Source organism: Chroicocephalus ridibundus, chromosome Z (genome assembly GCF_963924245.1).
Source record: "Chroicocephalus ridibundus chromosome Z, bChrRid1.1, whole genome shotgun sequence".
In the NCBI taxonomy this organism is placed as follows: Eukaryota; Metazoa; Chordata; class Aves; order Charadriiformes; family Laridae; genus Chroicocephalus; species Chroicocephalus ridibundus.
In genome coordinates, this window is record NC_086316.1 from 31,708,406 (window position 1) to 31,733,545 (window position 25,140).

The 25,140-nt window shown below is 39.3% G+C and overlaps 1 protein-coding gene across 3 annotated transcripts in view; it reads right to left on the reverse strand.

Annotated features, from left to right (window-relative positions):
- Nucleotides 1-25,140, reverse strand: part of SLC44A1 (solute carrier family 44 member 1) — a 68,565-nt gene that overhangs the window by 18,614 nt on the left and 24,811 nt on the right. For all 3 annotated transcript variants that reach the window (XM_063319938.1, XM_063319939.1, XM_063319937.1), the window contains exons 4-7: nt 19,090-19,226; nt 7,446-7,539; nt 2,970-3,139; nt 997-1,086 (exon numbers count right to left, since the gene is read on the reverse strand). In XM_063319938.1, coding sequence (XP_063176008.1) covers nt 997-1,086; nt 2,970-3,139; nt 7,446-7,539; nt 19,090-19,226 — 491 coding nt within the window. The remainder of the gene's footprint in view (nt 1-996; nt 1,087-2,969; nt 3,140-7,445; nt 7,540-19,089; nt 19,227-25,140) is intronic.

The following is a 25,140-nucleotide window of genomic DNA, read 5'->3' on the forward strand; positions in this document are numbered from 1 at the left end:
CTCCCACTCAACATAGTTGCTCAGTTTCTTAAGGGAATATAAATGAAAAAAAAAAACCAAATTCCCTTTACTGTGGTCAGAGATCTTGTGAACAGTAAGCAGAAAAAACAAGTGATCCTGAAAAGACGTAGATGGACTGCTGATTTTTTTTTCCATCCCTTGCAGTCATGCATTGCAAGAACCTCATGCATTGCTAGTACCTCCTAATTTAATTATCTGTTCTTCTTCCTCCCCTACAGTCATCTGCCCATATATTTTGGTTTTGCTCCCGAGTATCAGTAATAGAAAACTTTACTTTTACAAACATAAAAGTTAATGTGATAAAGCAAGGCTATCTTTATGCAAGCGAAATAATTTTGCATGAGACAATCTTTGGCCATTCCCAAGATGGCATGGCTGGTTGCATTTCATACACGACCTAGGTCATGCAGGACTTTGAGTCATATGGAAATACAAGGATTTGATTAGAAATGCCAGAAAAGCACCTTGGCCTCGTCTCCTCAAGAACAGATCTTAGATAAACCTACAGAGCTACTCAGAGGACTGAAGGCATCAATGAACCTGTCAGGGTTGTATGGATGTATCTACACCCTAAGGGTCCCCTGAGGCTGCATAAACAATAGCTGCCCTTTGATTCCTGCATGCTTGTTCACATGTTTGGAAAGCAGGTTAAGAAAGCAGGAAACGTTTAGGGCTGTGCTACAAGTGCTGTGAGGAATATCCCATATTGCCTATGTGGGGTCTAGTGAGACAGGCTGAGAGGAAGCTGGCTAGCCAACCAGGGAGTGCATCAGATCTCTAAGGAGCAACGTAATCGCTGTGAGAGGACTGCAATTGCAAAGGTGGCATTTTTGACAATTGTCTTGCAAGAGACTCAAAGGAAAGCTGAAGGGAAATGCATGGTCCAAGATCTGTGCAGGATGTAGCTGACCTGAGGCCATGGAGCACAAATATTAGAACTGGACAGTCAGAAGCTGGGAGACAAGCAAGACTTACCGAGTGATCCCAGAATGACAAGAATTGTTAAAATCCAGACAAGTACTCTTGAAATGTACCTGATTATAACCATCAAAATCATGGACAACACTGCAAAAGAAGACAAATAAAATATGTAGAGCAATTATTTCAAGTAGAAATAGCCTTTCTAATTTTCCCACAGCACTTAAGCTAACTGCCTTCTAACAGAAATTTTAGACAGATTTATTTTCTGAGGCTTAGAAATTCACTGCACAGATAGTTAAGGTAATTAGGCGCCTCTACACCTTCTGCTTTGATACTGTTGATTAAAACAAAGACAGCATAAATACATTTACATGGTACATTAAATACAAGACATAATGCATACATACAGACAGAGATGCATTTAGACAATGACAAAACAGACAGCAAGACATGATAGTAGTCCTAGTCTGGTAACAAAAGCACACCTCCTGAACAGCAGAGCAGAATTTGCACTCAAATACACTTGTCAAACAAGTGCAGATAATGTGACACCTGTGTATTCCAAAATGTCATGCCAGTAAAAAGTAAAAAAAAATTTCTACTTTATTTTCAGTATTCAAAATTAGTTCTTTATGAAGCTTTGTTCATATGGTTCCACTGCCATTCAGGAACTGGGTGTTAAAAAACCCTCTACAATCTCAGCCAACTAAGATTTAGTGTGTGTAAGCGCATGCACGTATTTTTACATATACTTCTTTGTGTACAGCAAATTACAGGAAAACCACTGGAACTTGGCTTTCTGAATCACACAGTCTTACCCATTGTTTAAAAATAAATAAATTCTGTTTAACTTTGGAGGTATGAAAAATATTTTTAATTAACTTTATGTAAAACTCTGTACTAATTTCTGACTCTAACCCAAAAGTAGCACTGCTAATTAGCCACTAGCTTTCAGATTCAGAACAGTCTTTCTACCACTACAATGAAATACTGCAGCTGTCAATACTGAGGAACAAACAGCTTTCCAGTTATAGCTGAGAAGATACTCAATGGTCCTTCGTGTTTTGTGCTTTTTTTTTATGGTATCTAACATTCTCCTTTTCTTTTTTTTTAAATTACAAAGGCAGACTGAAGACAAAGGAATTCTTTATCTTGTATAACTGCACAGTGTTTCTTTCTAAACTACACACTGCTCATATACATGCATAGTACCTGGAGCTTCCCATTTTAGGATTTCAGATTTTATACTTGGAAAAAGTAAAATAAATTCATTATTAAAGTAATTTACGTGGGTGAGTAGCATTCTATCTTAATTCACAAGAATTCACTGAAAAAGCACTTCAGCCTAGTGTAATGTGTCACTCTATAGGCCACAGGAATCTCACAACTGTGGAAACAGTTCAGCACCTCTATGCTGCTGGCAATTTCCAGCTCTTCAGACAAGGCTAACTTTTTCAAAGGCCTGAAGTTTTTAACTTTAGGCTAAGGGGAAGAACAGGATAACACACAATACAACAAAAGGGCACCTAACTCTCTTGCTTTCCCTCTGAAATTTCTCATATCCCTGCACAAATATGTTAAATGAAGCAAACTAAACCCCCTACATTTTAGAGGAGTGTGCTATTGTGCACTTCTCACCCAGCCCTTTTTACTTGGAAAGGGTTTATTTGGAGTTGCGTTAGCAGAAGGTGAATATTAGAAAAGGGAAAGGTGAAGATTATAATAAATTTGAGGATAATGGGGACGCTCTGTTAACTACACCAAAACTCATGTGGGCTAATCAACTGCCACACATCCTCTGTATCTCATAATCTGTGGAAGAGGAGGAAAAAAAAACAGGAATACGTATGTATATTGCTTCTGAATAAGTTATTCAGCTGTCAAATAACATTTAAAAAAAGCATTCTGAACCATTTTCTAAGGGCTCATTGCTATCATACATTTTTTTGCTCATATTGTGGTTAGAGGGTGTTAACAATCTCCTAATGCAGTACTAAGAAATAGCTAGTAATGAGAAAAACAATTACCTAGTGATAACAAGCAAAGTCCCATTATAATCTCTTTGCTGGTCATAACTCCACTAATCAGCCTGTGTAAGACACTACTGTCACTGACAAAGGTGATCAGGGCCTCTGCAAACTTGGCATAGCAGGAAATGTTCACAGGAGCACAGCGATGGAAGAATGGAATAGGTGCACTGGTGACACAAGAAAAAAAAAATCAGAAAAAAAAATTACTCCTACTTAATATAAATGCCACATCAACACACAAATGAAAGGTGAATAGATGCAACCACTCCACCCTCATAACATCATAACCAGAAACCATGTGTTGAATGCACAAGTGCTGCTGGAATGAGGATGATCGTAATGGGAAGTGATGCAGTTCTTACAAGTAACTCTGTGAGGCTGGAATGCACAGTCCAATAGGAAATTATTACCTTCCCCCGCCCTCCCTTTAAACAGCAAGGCTCAGAAAATACACGTTCCTATTTCCACTGAAACGTCTCTTATTCAAGTGTCAGGTGGTGAACCAGCAGCTGAAACAATGCCTTTCACTCGTGTTAGAATGGAATACTGGCCCACATTTGCAGCAAATGACATCCCAGCATGACAATACTCTTCTTGCAAGCATACATGTTACGCTAAAAGACATCAGCACTTAAAACTGCTGCAACGCAAAACCAATGTATTTGCTCCTAGTCCTTCCCCCTACTAAGCTTGCTCTCATATTGAAGATTGCAATCACAGTGTTTACTTTCATTAACTTTCTTAAAATTATACGCTACATTCTTTGCAAAATATGCAATGATGTCTCTATTGTTTCATTATTCCCGAACTGTTTTGGAAGCATCCTCCCCCAAAATACTGATGCCATACATTAAACTTTTCCGAATGCTCAGCAGAACCTGTTATCAAGTCCATCAGAAGAAGATGCAAGAGAGCAGAAACTTCACTTTAAAGTGGGTAATTTTGTTTTCCAAACGTTTCCCATTCAGTACCTGCCTTTCTTGCTCATAAACTATGTCAGACCTCAAAGTGGCCTATTACATCTTTTGATCGGTCTTCCCAATTACATCTCAGACACACGTTCCATGAATTACATGTTCCTTCCTATAACTGATGCAATGAAAGAAATGTCTTTGTTATTAAGTCCGTCTTTTCTTCTAGCCTCTTCAATTTGTTTCACCCTCCCCGATCTTCCTTACTTAAAAAGATTTCAGTGGACTGTAGCAGCAATGCACATAATCTTTTGCAGTTTCCCCATTTCAGTAATGACCTACAAACCAGCAATTTTCTGTTCTCAATAACTATTTGTTAAGCCCAAGCATTTCCAAAATTCTGTCATTTTAAACACATAGGGAGTAAACCAGCTGCCTCAGGCATATCCTTTCTACGCATTGTTTTTTTGTGAAAAAAAGACGAGATGCTGAAAACCATTAGTGTGTAATTATTCTCTACAGAATTCAGGAGAAATTATGATCACCTGCCACATCTAGGTAATTAATAGATGCTAGGTTTTTGTTTGAAGTGACTGACCATTGTAAATTACATGGTTTTAAACTTACTGTGCTGAGTAGGTAAATGCATTTAGAGATGCTCATATTGATGGTCTACTTTTAGGTAGTGATGAAGACAACAGTTATGCATAGCAAAGTAATTGTGAATTAGTCACAGTTATTAAAAACCATACTAAAACCATAATGATGGCTGCCCTATTTAAAAGCCAGCCCATGTACCTCCCAGCCTCTTTCAACATAGCCTATTTTGGAATATGCAGCATACTGCGGTTCATTATGTGCAGTAATACTGGGAAATACTGAAATCTGAGAGGTTTACTTAATTGTTAACTGCCACAACTTTGCAGGAAGCCTAGAGCATTTAGAAGTTGTCAATATAAATAATAAAAAATGCAAAATCTGAGTTGGGAATAGGCAAAAGACTGTCATTCCTGCATCCAAATATGAAAAATACCCATTATGAGAAGGGAAGCTAATGGGATTAAAATACTCTTTCAAAATACATCCCAACAGAGGAAAAAATGCTTTTTGCATACCAGAGTTTATATTACCCATCTAACGTCCCTTAAGCTATAGCAATTTCACTACACATTTTAAGTTAGCTATTTTTGTGTGCAATAATTAATTTCTAACTTTGTGGTAATTAATTAAAAAAAAAAAAAAAGGTTAGTGGTTCTTACAAGCTTTCTTGAGTAAATAGGACTCCTGAGAATCTACCTGTTGAGATATGCCACTAATTCAGTGGTTCTGACTGAATGAGTGGGTGAGGTAAGGTATTTTGTCTAATAAAAAAAATAATACAGTAATAGATCTATTCTCAGTACCCTGTGCTATTTTATATGGCCTTTTGGTTATAACTTGGTATGTTACATACCAAAATGGAATTACACGTTTCTGAGAATACCATGATATTTAATCATGAACAAGAGCAGATGATGTTAGAAGTTGTGTTTTCAAAGCAATATTCAAATGAAGAGACCCATCTGATGAACATGTTCAAGTACTAGATTTCAGAGGAGAGCTTCTTCCTCTCACTACTACGCCGGGGCATATATAGCAGCCGGTGTGTGGGGAGCCTGGTTGGAGTGCCACTGCTTCCTGCTCCTTGTAACGTCTAGAGAGCAGCCCCTTGGCACAGGTCAGCACAACTGTTTGATAAACGCCGCAGGGAAAAGCTGGATAGGTTTTCCTCTAGGGCCCCCTGTTTCAAAACTACACAGCAAAGTCATGCTCTACTGAGGCTGAGATGTGCTATGCACAGTTTCTGGAAGACACACGTTTTGCTGGCTGCATTGCTAGATTGCTCTGCTGTGTCAAAGTTGGACATAGTGCCTTGAAGCTGGAGGATCAGAGTCCATTAAGAGGTAGAGCCGCAACTAAGGGCATGAAGAAGCCTAGTCCTCAAACAGAAAACATCAAGGGACAGTCCTCACAACATATGCTGTCTCCATCCCATGGACCTAATGGGAGTCAGATGATGGTTCATACCTCTGACAGATCAAATCTGAAAACAGAAGTGTTAGGTAAGCTCTCCCTGAATGCCTCAGCCTACACCGTGTTGGGTTTTCATTTGTTTGTCTCCACAGGATTCCATTTACCCTCCAAATTACACTAATTTACTCAAATAATTTAACTATAAAAGTCTGAAAAACATAGTGGTTTACAGATACAATATTGGCCTTTTTTGCTTTAGGACATTAAGTTCAGACTTTTCAATCTCAGAAAATATTCAATCATATTGAGCATTTTATTCATATCAAATAAAAAAGGGGAAATACTCCACCTACACAATAGCTTTTCAAAAATAACTTGAGGTAGTTTTTGTGAGGAATTTACATAGTGTCATTACAGCTCTGACACACTGTTCTTATCCTCCTGTTTTCTTATTAAGCTATATTCATTCAGACTGAATGACATGGGAACACACAGTGAGAAAAGTCAATATAATTCTGGCAAAAATTAAGACTGACAAGCCTTTTCAGTATGCAAGCTGGCACTGAAGTTTTCATTTGTTTTTGTATTACAGCTATAACAGCTGGTTAGCTGCATGGAATATTAATCTGCTGTGGGGAAAAGTAAAAAAAAAAGTTAATATTCCAGCTGCTACTTATTGTCACTACAACATAAAAAAAAATTATTCACTGGATAGGCTACCATGCTGACAAGAGAGACTTAAAATCCAGGTTTTCAGAACTGACACAATTGTAACTTTTAAAAAAACCATAACAGAAAACTATGCGTAGGGCAAGACTGCAGTTACAACCCACTACTGAATATGTTTGAGAAGCTAAATTTTGAGAAAACACAACATGATTCTTCTTGAGTGGAATTACTGGCAGAAGGGTGTGCACACAGTAATGCTGATCTCCACAGTTCCAGCCAGCATAGCTAGCAGAGTTTCTGGAGCTACAAACTTTCCTTTCCTACTTCATGAAAAGCAGTCTAGTAAAATATTTTAAACAATAAAATTCAAATTGATCTGTTTATAAAATATAGCCCTCCTTTTGGTACTTGACCATCCTCATATTGGTCGTTTGGGGACCGAAAGAATAAAAAATGAAGCAATTTACTAAATCTGACTGCCTGAGGTCAGGTGTAAGAAGTGAACACCGCAGAGAGCTGTGTGTGAATATATCCTTTTTCCTCCCAAAGATCAAAGTGCTCCATAATTGCCTCTGATCGGCACTGCTGACAGGCAACTGGCTATAGGGTGAAAGGCAGTAAAACAGGTAATACTCAGCACAGCATCAGTTACATGAGACAAGAGAACTTGAAGATACCAGTTCAGTATTGTCAGTAACACATGCGTGAATAGTTTGCGTTTTTCTTTTAAGAGTTGCTTTCAAAATGTCTTTTAAAAACAGTGGCAATAATACACTAAAAAAGACAGAATAAATTTGTGCTGCATATTTTCTAAAGAACTGTCATGAACAAAACAATCTCTGCTCCCTCCACCCCCAATCAAACAAGATGTTAATATTACCTCTCTGGAACAGGATATTTAGGACATAACTTGGCGGCCCTTGGGTCTGTAGTGTATTCTGATGGCTGTAGTTCATAGCTACACAGACTGGATCCTGTTGAGAGGAAAAGAAAAAGACTGATGGGGAAAAAATAAAAAACAAATATTCCTATTATTTCCAAATGGTACTAAAATTGATAAAGGTCCTGATTCTGCAGCTCCTCATGTTATTACTACAAAGTTATGCTACAGTTCCTCCTGTAATGGAACAGTGAATCAAGCCCAACGCAGGCTTCAGTGTAACAGAATGACACTCTTCATCTAACTTTGAGTCTTCCAACATTTGTGTATTTAATTCGAAAAGGCTAATTCACAATGCAGTGTAAAAGACAAGGACAAAAAGCACTTTGAAGTGACCCTCCCCTGCTACTCCACCATGCTTTTTCTTGATCATTTTTAGTGCATGAATATTGCATAAGACAACATTCATTATAGAAAGAAACCATTCAAGCGGGTTTTTCAGGGATTGTTTTGGTGTTTTCAAAATACAACACAAGCTCTGACCACATTAGATGTCCAAAGCTTTTAACAAAGCTGAACTCTCTCTATAAACAAATTGGTACAGCACAATAAAGATCAAGTTGCCTACAACCAAATTCAAATATAATTTAAGCTTTCCTTAGTACCTGACACTTGCCTAATGGAAGTACATTACCCAGACAGATCTCTTCCCATTTGTCTACAATCAAGATACTGAATATCTGAGCCAATGCTTCTAGGAATATAGCAACTGCCAAATCAGATTGGAGCAGTGGTCTCTCAGAAACTGGAAGAAGAGGTAAGGAAGCCTCCAACAGTATAAGCTGCCTACACAAAGACGAGTTCCTTCCCAAGTTTGTTTGCTAACAGATTGCTTACTCCCCAGTGCAAGGGCTCTGGATACCTAGCCTTTAGTGTTGTTTTTTTCTACATAATAAACTAAGGACATACTGATCATCCCTAAAATATTCAGTTCTTTCCATTATGAAAGTCTCCTCTTCAGAAATACTTTGTAGCAGAGAGTTCTACAAACTGGATCTGGACAATACATGCACACTTTTACCCGAATTAAACCAAGACTTCTGACAGACAGCCTTATCTTGCTCTGCATGACACCAAACAGAAGTATTATTTGTAGAAATTGTAGAATATTACTGGCAGACATCTTGTTTACCATTGCCACATTGCTACCTCTATGAAGGGACATCTTCTATTTACAGACTGGAAGAGAAGACAGAGAGCAGCTGAGCCGGCTATCCCATGCAGTCTCTGGAACACTACTTAAATACCACTTTACAAATTAGTTTTCTTGGGGCAGGTCAAAAATACTAAATACACCATTGAAGACAGTTAGATTTCCTGCAAAGAGAAGGTATCTGGTAAAATATCTGAACTCCATTTGCAATTATAATGTTTATATGAATCCCTATGCCTCTGCTTGCTGATGTGGTAAACGTGGCATCAGATAAACAGACAACAAACAAAACTACCTACCTTACATCACAGTTGTAAATATAATATCTAAAAATAATCATTATTCTTTTTGGACAAAAAGGCTCTATACTGCTGCAAATTTTTTTAATCTATTCTTGTAGATGTGAAAACTTTGCGATCAAGTGTGTTTATAAACAATTCCAGAATTTGATGGAGGGGCAGCAGTAGAGAGAGTCACATGTTTATCTTAAAAACAGAAGGAAAAAGAAGATTGCATTTACATTTATTTTATTTTGAATACAGGCCAAAAGCTAAGTTATAAAGATGTCTAGAAAAAGAAGTCTTATAGAAAGAAGTGAGGGGGCTGTGTAAGAACAACTGTATACAGATTCATGATACAGAATGTTCGGTGCCAGCTTGGTAATTTTGCCATTCAACACTAACAAGTGTTGAACAGTTTAAGTATCTTATGCAGAGGCCTCCATACCTAAAAAATTCTGAGGCACACAGCTGATCTGTGGATGCCCATGCCTGCCTCCTTGTGACTTGTAGCAGTTCATGCAGAAGTGAAAAAGGGCAGGATTTGCTATGGTCAGGGAAGGAGGATCTAGGTTCTTTGCACAAACATGCATGTGAAGACCTTCTGTTTGTACCACAAATGTAAGCCAAGCAAAATCGAATGCCGGGTCCTGATCTGCAACACAGGTCACAAGCCATTCAAGTAGGACTTGTAGATCAGGGTAGCCCAATAAACCCCTGGCTGTAAAGCAAACTGGAGGCACCTTGACAAAGGCATGTTTCCTCCTGTCATCCAATGGAGCAGTGGACAACTCTGGCTGCTACTATCACCTCTTGCCTATGAACCACTCTTTGGATCTCCTCCCTTCAGCTGTCCACCTCACGTAGCATGCTTCTTTAGACTCACAGCCAAGCAGAAAAATATTTTCGTGGAGCTTGTCAGACAAGGGACCTAAACAAACTACTAGTCCAATAGCTGAAATAATGCCCATGAGATTTATTTGTTCTTTTTTCCTGTATAATTAGGCAGAATAAATTTTTACTATTCCCATAAATATTTATTTCTTTGTATTTTGAAAACTTTCTGACTTCTCTAGTACCACATTGTTTGAGGAGTGTTCTACCTCAAACAAACTGATTTCTTAACAAGAGTCCCTGTGCATCAACAAATAAAAGTTTGAATTTTGTGTGAAAGTGGGAGGAATGGACTGCTTTGACAAACCTTCAACCCCATACTAGTTATTCTGGGTTAGTAGAGACTGTCTTAGCACATCCAGTCATATTGTTGCTGTTTGAGTTTGCAAGGCCTGCAAAAGCTTAAAGAAGAATGAGAATCATCTACTTTGCTGAGATAATTAGTTTACCAAAGACACTACTATTACTGCTAAATTATCATCACTCGTAAATGTTTCCAAAACATTATGGGTAAAATTCAGAGAACAAACTAAAAAATCATTAAAGCAATACATCCTTTTCTTCCTACAGCAGTGCACGTATTTCTTCTGGAGAAATCATTAGGCAAACAACATCAAACTGTCCTACAGGGACTGGATTTGAGATCCCAACATGTTGTAACCTTAAAGAAAAATGCTACTAAACTATGCACACCAACAGTTGCCAGGCTACTGGAAAGCACACAGAGTTTACTGGTCCCACAGAGCTGTATTTGGTGCTTTCACCTACAAAGTGATATTCTGGAGACACAACACAGGTCCTGTTCCATGGTTTCTTTTCCATGAATAGAGTTGCTCCAACCATTAGAATATTTTGGGGCCGTGACTGGAGCAAAGTATCGTAAAAGACAAACTTCCCTATGAACACTAACCAAGCCATAGAAGCGAAAGCCACCACTTCCTTTAAAAAGCCTTCTTTCTGTTTTGGCTAGTCTGAAATTAGTAGGGAGCTGAACAGCCATTACCTCTGGCATTCTTAGGAACAACGACAATTAGCGCAAATTATGCAAAGGTGCTGTAGAAAGCCAGGAAAGATGGGGGAACTAAACAGTTATTTCAAAGATTCTTCCCAACTGAGAAGACAAATTATTAAAGGTCTTGTGTGCTCAGAGGACACAGTATGGAACTTCCCACAGTAAAAGGGAAGTTCCATACTAAGCTGAGGTAGTCAGATAAAACTAGTTTTAGCGACCAGAGCTCCAGTACAGCTTTCCTTCCTGTATTTGCTGTGCCGTAAACAAACACGCAAAACCTCTAGCTACATCAGCATCACTATCTACATAAAAGTTTACAGCTTGAGAAATGGTACAACCTCTAAAGTTATCTCAGCTTCTGAAGCTATATCCTAAGAGTACCCGCCCACAGAAGAAACCGCTGACATTAATACTGCCTAAATGATAGTGATGGAAAGCACACCAGGGGCTCTGGATCCCATTCAGAGCTGCTCAGCAGTGCCTATCCATCTCTGAACAGTGTTAGCAGAAACTAAAACAAGGACTTCCAGATCTAAAAACACGGACTCATATTCAGAGTCAAGGATTTAAGCAGAAAAACACAGAACTATATAGAAATACTTGGGATAGGTTCAGCACCAGGAGCAGCACAGTCACCTTAGAAGTATTTTCTGCTGAAGTCAGACACAGCTCCAAGCAGCTCCACATTCCCCTTTTCACATGCACGTTGCAAAGCAAGTCTGAGACACTAGGAACCACATGTTTGGTAAGGTAATTTATATGGTCTTCCATGTATGGTCTCCTGTTCTGACTCTCACTGACATTATGCATGTATTGTGCACATATGTGACATAACTGACTTCTAAAAGATCACACGATGAAGCAGAGATTGTAGTTAAAAACCTCAACATCTTACTCCATTTTAAGCATTCTCGCTCTTTCTCAAGCAACTCTCTATTAGTCTATCAGTAACGCAAGCCTCTAACACAGGAATCAAACTCCAGGTGACCACAGATACAGAAATGTGCAAAAATGTTAGCAGGAGTGAGACTGTTTAAATCACAACTATTAGCCTCTGTACTTTCAGCCCAGTGCTAAGTCCTCTTGGGTTCCGCATGTTTTACGAGCAAGTGTCACCAATTAAAACATAGCTAATGTTGTGAACACATGACTCACAGATGATTATGCTTGACCAACCCACACAATACAAGCTATGAGGTATTGACAGGGGTGGAGTTGACAAGGCTCCCAGACTCTCACAAGCATGAAATTCTTAACGCTTCTCTACTTTCCTCACTCCAGAGCTTGACTCAAATCTACCTGTCAAACTCTATCAACTCTAAGCTGTTAATCTGAACAACACTGCCAGTCCAAAGCTTCACACAATAAGACAACTTGTTACAGCACCAATAATTGCCTATTATCTTACCGTATTATGGACTAGCAACATGGCATAGAAAAGTAGAAGCTTAAGACACTGGCTCATGTATCTGCAGGGAATTTTGCTGCAAGTTCCACAGCCAAAAGCCACAGAAGAGGTAGGATGCCAAGTGATACTTTTGCAGAAGGTAGGAAGTTCCTATCCATTGCTGACTTCTGCCAGTAAGAGAAGATAATGTTGCATGACCTCAGAAAAAGCTTGCCTACGGGAAGTAATAAGACCCTCTCTTCACTAACTCCTGCCAAATGGAAAAAGGCTCAGGCCATCATGAAAGAAAATACACCGATGCTGACCAGACTTTCTTCATTCTTTCTCTGCTAGGCCTGACAATGGTAGTTGCACCCTGCCTACAGCTACAAGAAATAATTCTGCTGAGAACACAAGCACTAAGAATACATAAAGTTTAGGCTTGCATAAGTTTCCTAGTTGCTTACAGGTTTTTAGAACAAAAATACTGCCTAAGCAGACAAGTTCACATTTGATGCTTCATTTAGGAATGAAGTAGCATTGATCTGTGCACAGATTAGCACTAGAGGTGGAAATGCACAAAAAACCCAAGAACTCTGCTTCTTGACCATTCTTTGAATATGGTCTGAAGTAGCACTTAATGTGGAAGCACCAGAAGACAGCACAGACACACCTAAACATTGCAGCTACCCCTTTTGCAAATGGTGCAGGAATAGAGGCAGAAGGTCAAACATGGATGGAACTGCGCCTTAACACCTAAACCTGATTTCTGGGACCTAGTGGAGTATAGAAAAATAGTCATGCCTTGAGATGACCAAGATGGCATAGGACAGACGAATTTGTAGTCAGGACTTTTCAGATTAATGTGACAGATTCGTTCTCAGCAAAGAAAGCAAGCTTCTTCTCTAGATCTACCCACTGATGCCTTCCAGAAGCACAGAGAGTGTTTTAGAGGAAGGAAAGCAAGGGTGGTCTATATCTAAACTTCAAGTTGTTGCAGAGAGTTGTTCTTCTTTACCAGAATGAGAATTAGAGGGCAGGAGAAATTACAACATGCTTTTACGAACAAATATAGGATTCAAGTGAAAATAAGTATCCTGCAGTGCATGAAAGAATGTTTTGAGAAAAATCCAACACAAGTAGCAAACCTGCTACTTAGATCTTCAAATGTCTCCAGAATTTAAGCTCATAAAGAGAACTACTAAGATAGCTAAGTGCAGTTACTGCTCTAACTATACATAAAAATAAAAAAAAATAAAATCTTAGAATCAGAACTCATTATAGATGCATTTTCAGTTGGAGTTAAAAAGCCCAGACTTTCCTCTTCTCTATCCCCCCAATTCTTATCAACAGTACAGAAAGCTGAAAACAATTATTAATTTACTCATTCTGCCATCCATATTTCTTCCAGTGCTAAATAAAATCAGCTATTCTGGAATGAAATTAAAAATCCATCTAGTCCAGTAGCAGATGTTTCCCCTACTGCATCTTTAGCTCTCCATCACTTATAGCTCAAGAATATCCTTGAGTACTAACCTATTAAATATTTACACACTATTATTCTAACAGTTTACCCTTTGGTATCTAAAATACCCTCATACCAATAAGTTTCATGAATTAACTGTAACTTGCGTGGAAAAAAATGTGTCCCTTTTTATGCCTAGTGATTTCTTTTCTGACCTCTAGTTTCATATTACTCAAGTTATGAGATCAAGGAATATAAAGTCTTTAACCTTCTCTAAGCTATTCCCGCTTATAAAGACCTTATTCTTCCTGATTGATAGTTTTCTGATTTCCAGGCAAAAGAGTCATTGGTCTTTTCTTCTGATCATCCTTGTTTGCCTTCTCACTATGTGTACACATAATATGAAAAACAGTTAAGAAAACACTTTGCCAAGGAAGGACCAGAACAGCCTTTATCACGCCAACACAGCTTGAGTTGACACAAAATACAGTGCTTATTTTTTTCTCTTCACAATTGATAAACATTACACTTTCACACAGTGCTGTGCCTTCACCTAATCTTCTCACTATCCTCAGCAGCTTCACAATCACTTTGCCAACTAGCAATAACTGTTTTAAAATAAAAAGCTAAATGCACAACAATAGGGTTTTTTCCCCCACCCCTTCATTCTGCAGGCATTCCTTTGCATTTGACATTTTGTTCCACTGTAACCAATATCAGATTTTTTTCATGTATTTCTAAATAATTCAGTAGCTGCAGCAAGATTTATTACCTCACCGTTCCTCCCCCTTTCCAAATGGTTTATTAATGTAATCAATAACACAATATTACTGGAGGACTCCACGTGCAGTCGCTTTCTGTTGTGAAAATGACTTCTTTCTGACTAAAGCGTTTGTTTCCAACACAAGACAACCCTGACAGGCAGTTCTGGTAACAAGGCAGACTAGCAGTGGATGGCTCTGTATCTCAGAAAGAGTCACACTGTAGTTTTATTCCAGCCATTCAAAAAAATGACACTCACAGAAGAAACATGTCCAGGTTCCCACAGACCTAGTGGTGCAGAATCTCTTTAACCATAATATGCCTATAACTAATACGGTACACCAGGGTTCAGGAAAACCACGAGCAAAGGATTAAGCTTTAACCAGCACGCTTCCACTGAAAACAAAGTCAAGGGGGGAGAGGAACACACAATACTGCAGCAGAAGAGAAACCTCAGAAGCTGGCAGCAACTGATATAACAAGTATGTGTTTCTAAGGCAAGCACCAACAGTATACTGCAAAGATGTACTTTGATTACTACATATGAAGATGCCATTTTCTTCAGACAAAGGAAAAATCCTTTTAGTTTCCCCTATGGTTCCTTCCCATAGCTCAGAGAGGTGACCTGCTCTGACTTAGCCAGCTTGATTGCCTTTATTGATTTCTTTCAGGTCAGTCTCCGTCGCAGACTTAATGTATCTTTACCTCCGGCTCTAAGTCCACCCAGGCCTCAACTAGCCTGGCCTAGCTACAGAATTCTGACAACCAAGATGCCTACCAACGTGTTGTAAAATAGAAATTTAATTTTTGGTTCCTAAATTTGCATGCACTCATTTAGACAACAGATATTTAGAATATTAGGAATACAGGAATATTACTTTCCACAATGACCAGTCAGCACAGCTATCACTGAACTAAACGTGAAAGAAATTGTGGCCACCTGTTTAGTCTTTCTTTTTAATAATGACATTTCATTATTTATTTGGCACAGTCATTTACGAATGATATTTTCAAGGATATTTCAAAATACTTTGGCAAGACCTTGAAAAGAGCACTGCACTATTTCCTGGACATTATGTTTTGAAGCAACCATCAGCTTTCTGAAAAAAAAACAAAAACAAACAAAAAAACCACCAGCTTTCAGTCACACTATTCAAAATACATCCTTTTTATCAGCCAAGACCAACAAAAACAATGAATCCCAAGTACTCCCTGTCTAAGGTGTTCTGCTGGGTGAGAAAATCCTGGGGACACTAGCAGCAGCCAGTTCACAATAGACAACATTCTCAGTTGTGTCCAACCCATAGCTCTACAAACACAAGTATCAGCATGGCTGTGTGAGAACAGCATTAGAAAATGTTCTCAGCCAGCACTGCATGTTTCTGCATCACCTCCAGGAGTTGCTCCAGAGCATTCCCATGCTTTACAACTTGCACCTTTGTACAGACTGAAGATCTGAGCAGTCAATTGCCCAGCTTTTTCCTTCCTTTTCTTCTCCTGTAGAAGGTGCCAACCAGTTCCCAGTGTTCTGGGTGTCAGTCATTCTGAACAGATTAAAGGCACGCACTTTCTTGTTTCCTAAAATCAGACAGGCTTTGCATGGGGCAGACCTCTCCTTGTCTTAGATGGAAAGATACTGCAAATGCAAGACCTGACTGGGGCAGGGGGGAGCATGTGGGGTGAGGCTGGGAGTGGAGTTACTGTCCTGAAATGGTGCAGCATTATTCACCAAATCAGCTCCTTTTCCCAAATTACAGCAGAATAGCAAGTGCGTCATTACTGATTCAGGAAGCCAAAAGGCTGCTTTGTTATGAAATGATCTTCAAGCCTCAAGCAAGCATTTTCCCTGCCCCAAATGTTTATTTATAATCTTGCTTACAGAAAAATACAAGCTGTACTGCACAATAAGTATGAGCTCTGCCATAATTGCTCTGAACCTTATGGGTTGGCAGTTCTGTCATTTTGTGTGCAGGTAATCAAGTGCTTGTCCCACTTTGGGGAAGATACCATAAATGCTAAGCTAGCTGGAAGACTATACCCGGTATTGATAAAATCATTAATAATATAAGGATGTTGTAGTTTGTTTTATTATGTTACATCTTTTGACAAAGACATTTAGATAAAAAAATACTTAATTTGAACTTACCATACCACCTCTTGAGAGGCTGAGGCACAACAGATGATTTCTTTGGGATGGGAGGGTGCTTAAACAGTAATTCATGAAAGAATCCCAAGGTGCATGGACAAGTAAGGTGATTTCAGGGATGGCATGCAAGACAGCTAGTAATGGCTAACTTTTTGAATGCACATGCAACAACCTACACAGAGCCTATCTCCAGCACAAATGCTATTATCAGATTGCAAGAAGGGTTAAAGCTTTCACAAAAGGTCAGCAGAGCAAAATTAAGTGTTGCCTGCATTCTCTACCCATATATTTGAAATATTAAGGTGGTTTTCTTGTTGAGCAAGCCTAGAAAATTCAGCATTGAAACTAAACACGTACATCTTGCCCTCCTTCTTCAGAACTTGACAGCTGAACTCTAAATTCTAACTAGGTATCATCACAAACATAGAAATTGCAATTAAGCTCTGAGCAGTCATGTTCAAAGTCCTCAGATTTCCTTATTATCCTTTTTACAGTGGCGTATAATCACTTGAAACAGACTGCCAAACATAATCCTAGTATTAATTAATTTAAACCCACTATCATAGTTACAAAGTGGCTCTCAGAAAAATTATTCTGTTTACTGAGGAGTATAGTTTTGGTATTAATTCACTGTTATTTGTCTATAGTAAGACTGAATCATGCTTTAATTTTTACTATACCTATGCAATATTTAAGGCGATCAATACTTAAGCTGTTCATTTGCTGCAAACCATCGCTTTTTGGAACCTGCACAGGTTTAGTGAACATTTAAACAGAAACATAACCATGATGATGACAATATTTCTCAGAACTGCGCGATTCCAGTCTTGCACAGTTTTCATCTACAAAAGGAAAGGTCAGTTTAGTACCTGTTTTTGACAAGCCCAATATCATATAATGAAAATTAGGACTTGAACTCATTAATGAGTCTGTTCTGCTGTAATACTAGGTTTCATACTTTTCACCAAGGTTCCTGTAAACTGAAATATTAATTTAAAAAAAACCCTGAAAGATGTATTTTAAAACCTAAAACAGTGAGGGAAATAAAAATAGAATGGAGAATCATGAGGACAAGGCATAGCTTGTTGTAGGAAGTGTGGGTTTTGGTGTACTTTAAAAGATGGGTTATGCTGAACATATTTCAGGCACAGATAATAACAGACTTGACTTATAAACATAGAAACAATATTTGTGGTAAAACAAGGCATGGCTGCATTGCATTATTTCAAGAGGTACTTAGGAAACTCCACTACTGATGACCTTGACTTCACAACAACAAATAACTGGCCTGTATTAGTTAAGAAAAACTCAGTATGCTTGGTTAAAGGGTTAACCCTAAAGAGTAAAACCGTATTATGAGACTGGCTCGCTTCATTGTGGGCTTGTAGTTGAGAGCAGAGCACAGATTGCAGGGGAAAGCTCCCATCCTCAGACCAGCCGCTGCACCGTGCTGGCACAGCTACTTGTGAAGCTCCATGCATGGTGTAACACCACAGGATAGTTCAGCTCCCTCCTTCAGACACCCAGACGTTGCAGGAATAGTGCAGTGGAAGAACTAAGGGTCCTAACAGCACCCTAGGGCCACATCAGTTCACTCTGCTGTCAGACAAGAAGTACTCACATAACCTGTACCAGACTAGAAATCAACATTTCATTTCCTTTGAGGAAAAGTAATCTGCTTTGAACTTGGTCACCCAGACTGACTCATCATTGGCCAAGTATCTTGCAAAGAAATCTTACTGCAGCATTTTAAACGATTAAGTGGGAAAGTTTAGGACAAAACGTTCCCACTTGAATAGCTGAAAAAACCTGAAATTTGGACAAATTGTTTTAACTTCACTTTCTTTGGGAAGGTCCAAATGTTCGTTACCTCTGGTGCATTTTATTCCATACAGTGTCAAAACATGGACTGAGCAAATAATACCAGTATTATTAGTACATTGAAAAAGTACTGCCCTTGGGGGGGTGGGGTACAACATTTCATTTGTTAATACAGTTAGTTTCCTGCATATTTTTTTTAAAAAGAAAAGTGTAAGAAAACAAAACCCCCAGGAATTGCACTGTTGCACTGAATGAAAGCAGCAATATTTTCACATCCACAGCCATACTCCACATTGCAAGCACAGTTCAATAGCAGCATTGCTCTCACTAGCCCCATATACATGAGGACATTCAACAGCATTACTGTTTAGCAGCAACGTCAGAACGTTTCCAGAGGAGCTAGGAACGTACTCTACAGTTAGACATTCCTTCAAATTCTCATTACTCTTTGTACTCCTGATTTAACAATGACCTTTCAAAACTGACCAAGACATGACAGAACAGAAGCATATTAATAAGATTTAGTAAAGTTTTAGCTTAATAAAAATATCACATTATTTCTATCGATATTTCTTAACACATATGCCATTTTTAGTTCAGCTAATGCACAAGTCTGCTATGAAAATATCTAGTACATGAACAGAAACAGACATGCTTTTTGCATACCATTAGTTTCTGCAAATTTCTGAATATCAGCCAGAGTTTTTAGTTCTTTCCTGGGGCAAGCTGATACACACAAAGCAAGGGACTTGATCCTCTGATGTACTAGATCAATGTTGCATGGATCCAAGAAGAACACATACCTAGGAAAGAAAAGAGGTAAATTACTTCTATTATAGTTTAAAATTACACTGAACAAAAAGTTGTGAGTTGGACTTGATGATCCTTATGGGTCCCTTCTGACTTGAGATATTCTATGACTTTCATTTCAAACTAAAGGATTCAGCCAAAATTAACCTTCAGTTTACCCAGAAACACAAGAAATTTGATATTATCATAATTGTGTGGGTCAAAAGAATTCAGGTACTCATATGCATGGTAAAATAAATGTTTTTTTATATATTTCTGGATCACACAGAAAGGATGTTTAACTCAACCAGATTCAAGTCCATTCAAATGGTACTGTTCATACAAATCGCAGAACTTCAACCTTGCCTATTCACAGATACAGGTCTAAACATTCACAATGAAAGCTGCACTCTGACCTTAAACTTCACTTCAAGATTTACAACTTTTTCCAAAAAGACCCAACAAATCCCATAAGGTTATACTTACGCTACAAGAAGGACAAAGTCCATGGCTATTTTAATGAATACACATAATACCAGTAATTAAGTGTTTTGGTTAAGATTGATCTTACCACAACAGGTCCATATGAATGAGCAGATTACTGTACTATTTATTTTGAAATAAAAAATTGTTCAGCTATTTCAAGTGCAAGTACCTAATGTTCAAGTGCAGTATTTTAAAGAGATTCTATATGCTAACTTTCCATGATGAGTCACTAGCATTTAAAAACCCAATTTGTGAAGTATGTATTATAGCTTTGCAGCCAACATCTTCTCCTGGCTATACACATTTCATCACAAACGTTAACCATATAATATTGTGCATTCATGCTATAACAGAGATGCAGAATGTTTTTCTATTCTGAAGTTAGACAAGTCTTTCAAATTCCTACAATTCTGGTGATATGATAAGCATTGAAATACTCTCTTCATATTATCTAACATCATCATAGAAAAACAACACCAAACTGCCTTATAACATGCCATTTCTATTTTTGTAAACCTCACGATAGGAATTCTTTTTGTTATCAAAATCCCTTCTGCTCCAGAAAGCATTTAGGTGCCACCTGAATGCTTTTAGTCTACACACCAATTGCTGACTAACTTTCCCCCGTACAAAGACAGTTTTACTATCCAGTCTCAGTATAGAAGAATTATTACTACTTTGTAGTTTTTTAGTCCTTCAAGGCCTCCTGTCCTACTTCCTGCAAGTCATAGAATCATAGAACCATAGGGTTGGAAGGGACCTCTGGAGATCATCTAGTCCAACCCCCCTGCCAGAGCAAGGTCACCTAGAGCAGGTTGCACAGGAACGCGCCCAGGCGGGTTTTGAATGTCTCCAGAGATGGAGACTCCACCACCTCTCTGGGCAGCCTGTTCCAGGGCTCTGCCTCCCTCAAAGTAAAGAAGTTCCTCCTCACGTTTAGGTGGAACTTCCTATGCTCAAGTTTGTGCCCATTACCTCTTGTCCTGTCGCTGGGCACCCCTGAAAAGAGCCTGGCCACATCCTCCCGACACCCACCCTTGAAGTATTTATAAGTGTTGATAAGATCCCCCCTCAGCCGTCTTTTTTCCAGACTGAAGAGACCCAAATCCCCCAGTCTTTCTTCATAAGAGAGGTGTTCCAGTCCCCTCATCATCTTGGTAGTTCTTTGCTGCACCCTCTCCAGCAGTTCCCTGTCCTTCTTGAACCGGGGAGCCCAGAACTGGACACAGTACTCCAGGTGCGGCCTGGAGTCCATGTCATCTGTATCAACTGTAATGTGGCAATAGACTCCTTGCATTCTTTAAACATTCCCCTTCTTTGTCCACACCTCTAAGAAAATCATCCAGCACTATTGCTGTTTTTTTTACTTAAGACATACTACACACCTCAGGACTCCACAGATCATGAAAGTCTAAGAAGCACATGCAAACATGAAAACTTCTGTCCCCCACACACAGTGGACATGTGCAGGGTGTGCACGTGTAACTCACCAGCATACTACAAGCTGTACCAGCTGGTGCGTGGGAGGCTCTGGGTCCAGGCAGTGGTGTCAAGTGGGTGGAAGGTCTGTGCTGGGAGGACCTGTGGGATGAGTATGTTCATGCTTGCCAGCAAGCACCAGCTGATGAGTAGAGGGGACCCATGGCAGGGCTAAGGGGGCCTGGGATTCGGGCAGGGGTGGTGGGTGGGCAGAGGCGCTGTGCTGGTACTTAGCACATCCTCAAACGTGCATGTGCCTGTGAACCTGTGAGTGTCATGTGCGTGCCTGCACAGCGACCTTCTGTCTCTGCCAGCCCATGAGGAGGTGGGGACATGGCTGTCTGGGCTTGTGTTTTATGTGTGTCCTGCATGTGGGCACTGTTGAAGGCCAGTCCATGTAACCCGCCATGTCAATGTCCTGTGTGTGTCTGTCCATCCACGTCCCTCGGCGTGGGCAGAGACCCTGGGTCCTGGCGTGGACCAGGCTCGAAGCCAATGGCCGGGCAAGAGGTTCCTCCAAACATCCCTTAACACATATAACTAGAGAAGCCCAAGGAAACCACATCAGGAACATCGGCATTAACAAGCTAGAATCCAGCCCACTCCTTTAGTCATTCTAAGTCAAGGACCAAGCTATAATTTTAATGGACAGAAGAAATTAGAGTATTTTGTAAAATAAATACAACAAGTTTTAACTCAAGCCTGGAAATTTAGAGACACAATGCAACTCTATTGCCATATGCAGTTTTGACAGAAGTGTGCTGTGTTGGCATACCCTTAAACAGACACATGTAACTCAAACACAGCATTGCACGGTTCAGAGACAGTTCTGACAGCAATGAGGCAGCTGCAAAGCAAACTCCAAGCTATCAAATCTGTGCCTTCAATCCATAGTCTAGGAAGACAGAAGTAAGATTATTTTTTGTTTAATTTCTAGGAGCTAAAACAAGAATCAAAATGGTAGGCAACAGTATTACAGGGGAAAAGGTATTTTGGTTTTTGTTTTCAAAGCTACGATTTATTGAAAGTAAGTTATTTTACTGCAGAAAATTCCATACTGTGTCACCACAACAGGTTTTGTTTCTCACTAAAAGAATGTACTTAGATGCTTTCTGCTGCAATTTCAGTTATTCAGAATCAACAATAGACTAATTTGTTCATAAGAGAGTAACTTAGATCAGCAATACAAAGACAAAGTAATCATAGTAAACAAAGTAATCATATTGTTAGAGATGCTTCAACGCTGCAGATGAAAATGTGTTTGCTACTGGAAATTCAGTATAACAGATTTACAACCTAGGAAACATCTTTAGTCATCTTTATAAAGTATCAGTCCTGCCAAGAAGGACTTCGGGTAGTGGTGGACGAAAAGCTTAACATGAGCTGACAATGTGCGCTTGCAGCCCGGAAGGCCAACAGCATCCTGGGCTGCATCAAAAGAAGTGTGGCCAGCAGGCCGAGGGAGGTGATTCTCCCCCTCTACCCTTCTCTGGTGAGACCCCACCTGGAGTACTGTGTCCAGCTCTGGAGCCCCCAGCACAAAAAGGCCATGGACCTGTTGTAGTGGGTCCAGAGGATGGCCACAAAGATGATCAGAGGGCTGGAGCACCTCTGCTGTGAAGACAGGCTGAGAGAGTTGGGGTTGTTCAGCCTGGAGAAGAGAAGGCTCCAGAGAGACCTTATAGCGGCCTTCCAGTACTGATAGGGGGCTTATAAAAAATATGTAGACATCCTTTCTACAAGGGCCTGTAGTGACAGGACAAGGGGTAATGGTTTTGAACTAAAAGGGCGTAGATTCAGACTAGATATAAGCAAGAAAGTCTTTCCTGTGAGGGTGGTGAGACACTGGAACAGGTTGCCCAGGGAGGCTGTGGATGCCCCATCCCTGGAAGTGTTCAAGGCCAGGCTGGATGGGGCTTTGAGCAGCCTGGTCTAGTGAAAGATGTTGGGGTTGGACTAGATCATCTTCAAGGGTGTCTTGAAACCCAAACCCATTCTATGCTTCTGAGATGCTTCTGTGACTCTTTGATCTTAACAGTCCACTTTTCTGAAAATATCAAAATTTGTTAAAAGAAACTCTGAAATATGGAATGATGAAAAAGTTCCTTCAGTAAAAATAACTGCATGTAATTTTTCATATGTCTACCTTCTGTGGCCATAATAAAAATTGGAAATTTTAAGCTCATTTTTAATTTTAAGCTTATTCCTATACATAAATCAACTCTTTTGTTAGTTTCCTTTAACTTTTCAAGAGCCACAGTGTCTGAAAATAAGGTCAGTAGCAAGTTGTCCATCCTGAGGCATGTAATTCAAAATGAACTTCATCTTTTCAAAATGCATCATAATTTTTTTTTTATGGATCTATAGGATAACCTTCCTTATGCTTATACCATTTTGAGCTTTTATTTCCATGTGTCTCTATTTTCACTTCTGAAAGAAAAATCCACATTTCTAGGCAAGTAATTCAAAATATAATTTCAAAATGACAGGAGGTTAAAAAAACGCATCAACAATTTTGGCATCTAACTGGTAGCTTACTAGAAAAATGTCCTATTACCTATATAGGCCCATGAGAAATACAGCAGTCTCCTCTTCCTTTGCAAAACCAGGAAGACCAAGCATCATTTCATATACTACACCTTGATTCTGGACGCGCGGTGGCAGACCATTTGAACAAGTATATCTTACCTTCAAGTATTTCGTACACTCTCACATTTGCCAGTGTCATTGATTTTCTGTCAGCCCTCAATGCATCTCTTTATAGGCAAATGTTCTGTTTCACAGAACAACCGTTTGCTGTGATCTACAAGCATCTTATCACAATAACGGAGATGTGAAGTAAGTGATGACATGCATTCTAAACAAATTATGGGTAGGGCATATACAGTTTCACTCAACCAAATTCTTCATATGCACGCCGCAAACTTTCCCTGGGTTTTCCCAAAACCTAAAACCCAAGCATCTTCCTGAGTCAAAGGTATTTATAAGGTGGAATGCCACCCTAACTCTTCCCTATAGCACCACATACATATCTTCTTATACTTGAGTAAACAGTACGAACTGAATTCGGTCCAAGCAGCAAAGTATTGGTGATTAAAAAAAAAAATCAGACTGAACTAGCATTTCAGGGACTTATATTTGGCTGCCATAGTCATCATTTATCTGCAATTAAAAGATCATTTTTTTAATCCACTTATAACTGCCAAAACTTGAAAAGGAAGGACCATATTTGATAGGTTTAATTAGAGTTCAGTGCCAAGACTAGACTATAATCTCATGTCTGACTTTACAGCCTATTAAAGCTATACTGTGTCTTATTTGTAAAAATAAAAAGGTGCCTGATTCACTCCTTGTTGACGAGACCAGGCTGTAAAATCTACCTTTCCAACACTACACCTCACTGGTTTCAGCATAACTGATGCACACAGACCAAATCATACCCTGTGAGGACTCTGCTCTTCACCTTTACCACTTAGATTTCCATATCCGCACAGACCACATCCATTTCACCTCCTCATTACAGTGTCTACGGGTTGCTGTCATTTACATGGAAGAAAATGTTATTTTTACAGATGATTTAGCTTTTCTGCCTTGGACTGGGAAATGAAGACAGAATTACCCTGTAAGCAGAATGAAATGAGAATAACTTCATGTTTCCAGAACCATATTTGTGGAGCTTAAAGCCCTTTCTTTCTCTACACAAACTGAAATGTACAGGCAGTATGAAGAGTTTATTTTTACAGTCTGTCTGAAATGTACTCCTATAAAATAGCATGAAGTACTCCTATGAACTGCACCTCAGACACTGCAGAAACTCCATCTGCTAGAGACAGATGCAAAGCAGATAGTTTCTTCTGAAAAACTGCCAAACAAATTTAAAAAGCCAGAGGGTGTGAGAGTGGGAAGGATCACTTCCTTATATAAGAACTGGCCTCTTCCAAAGCTGGGTACCCTGGACTGTAC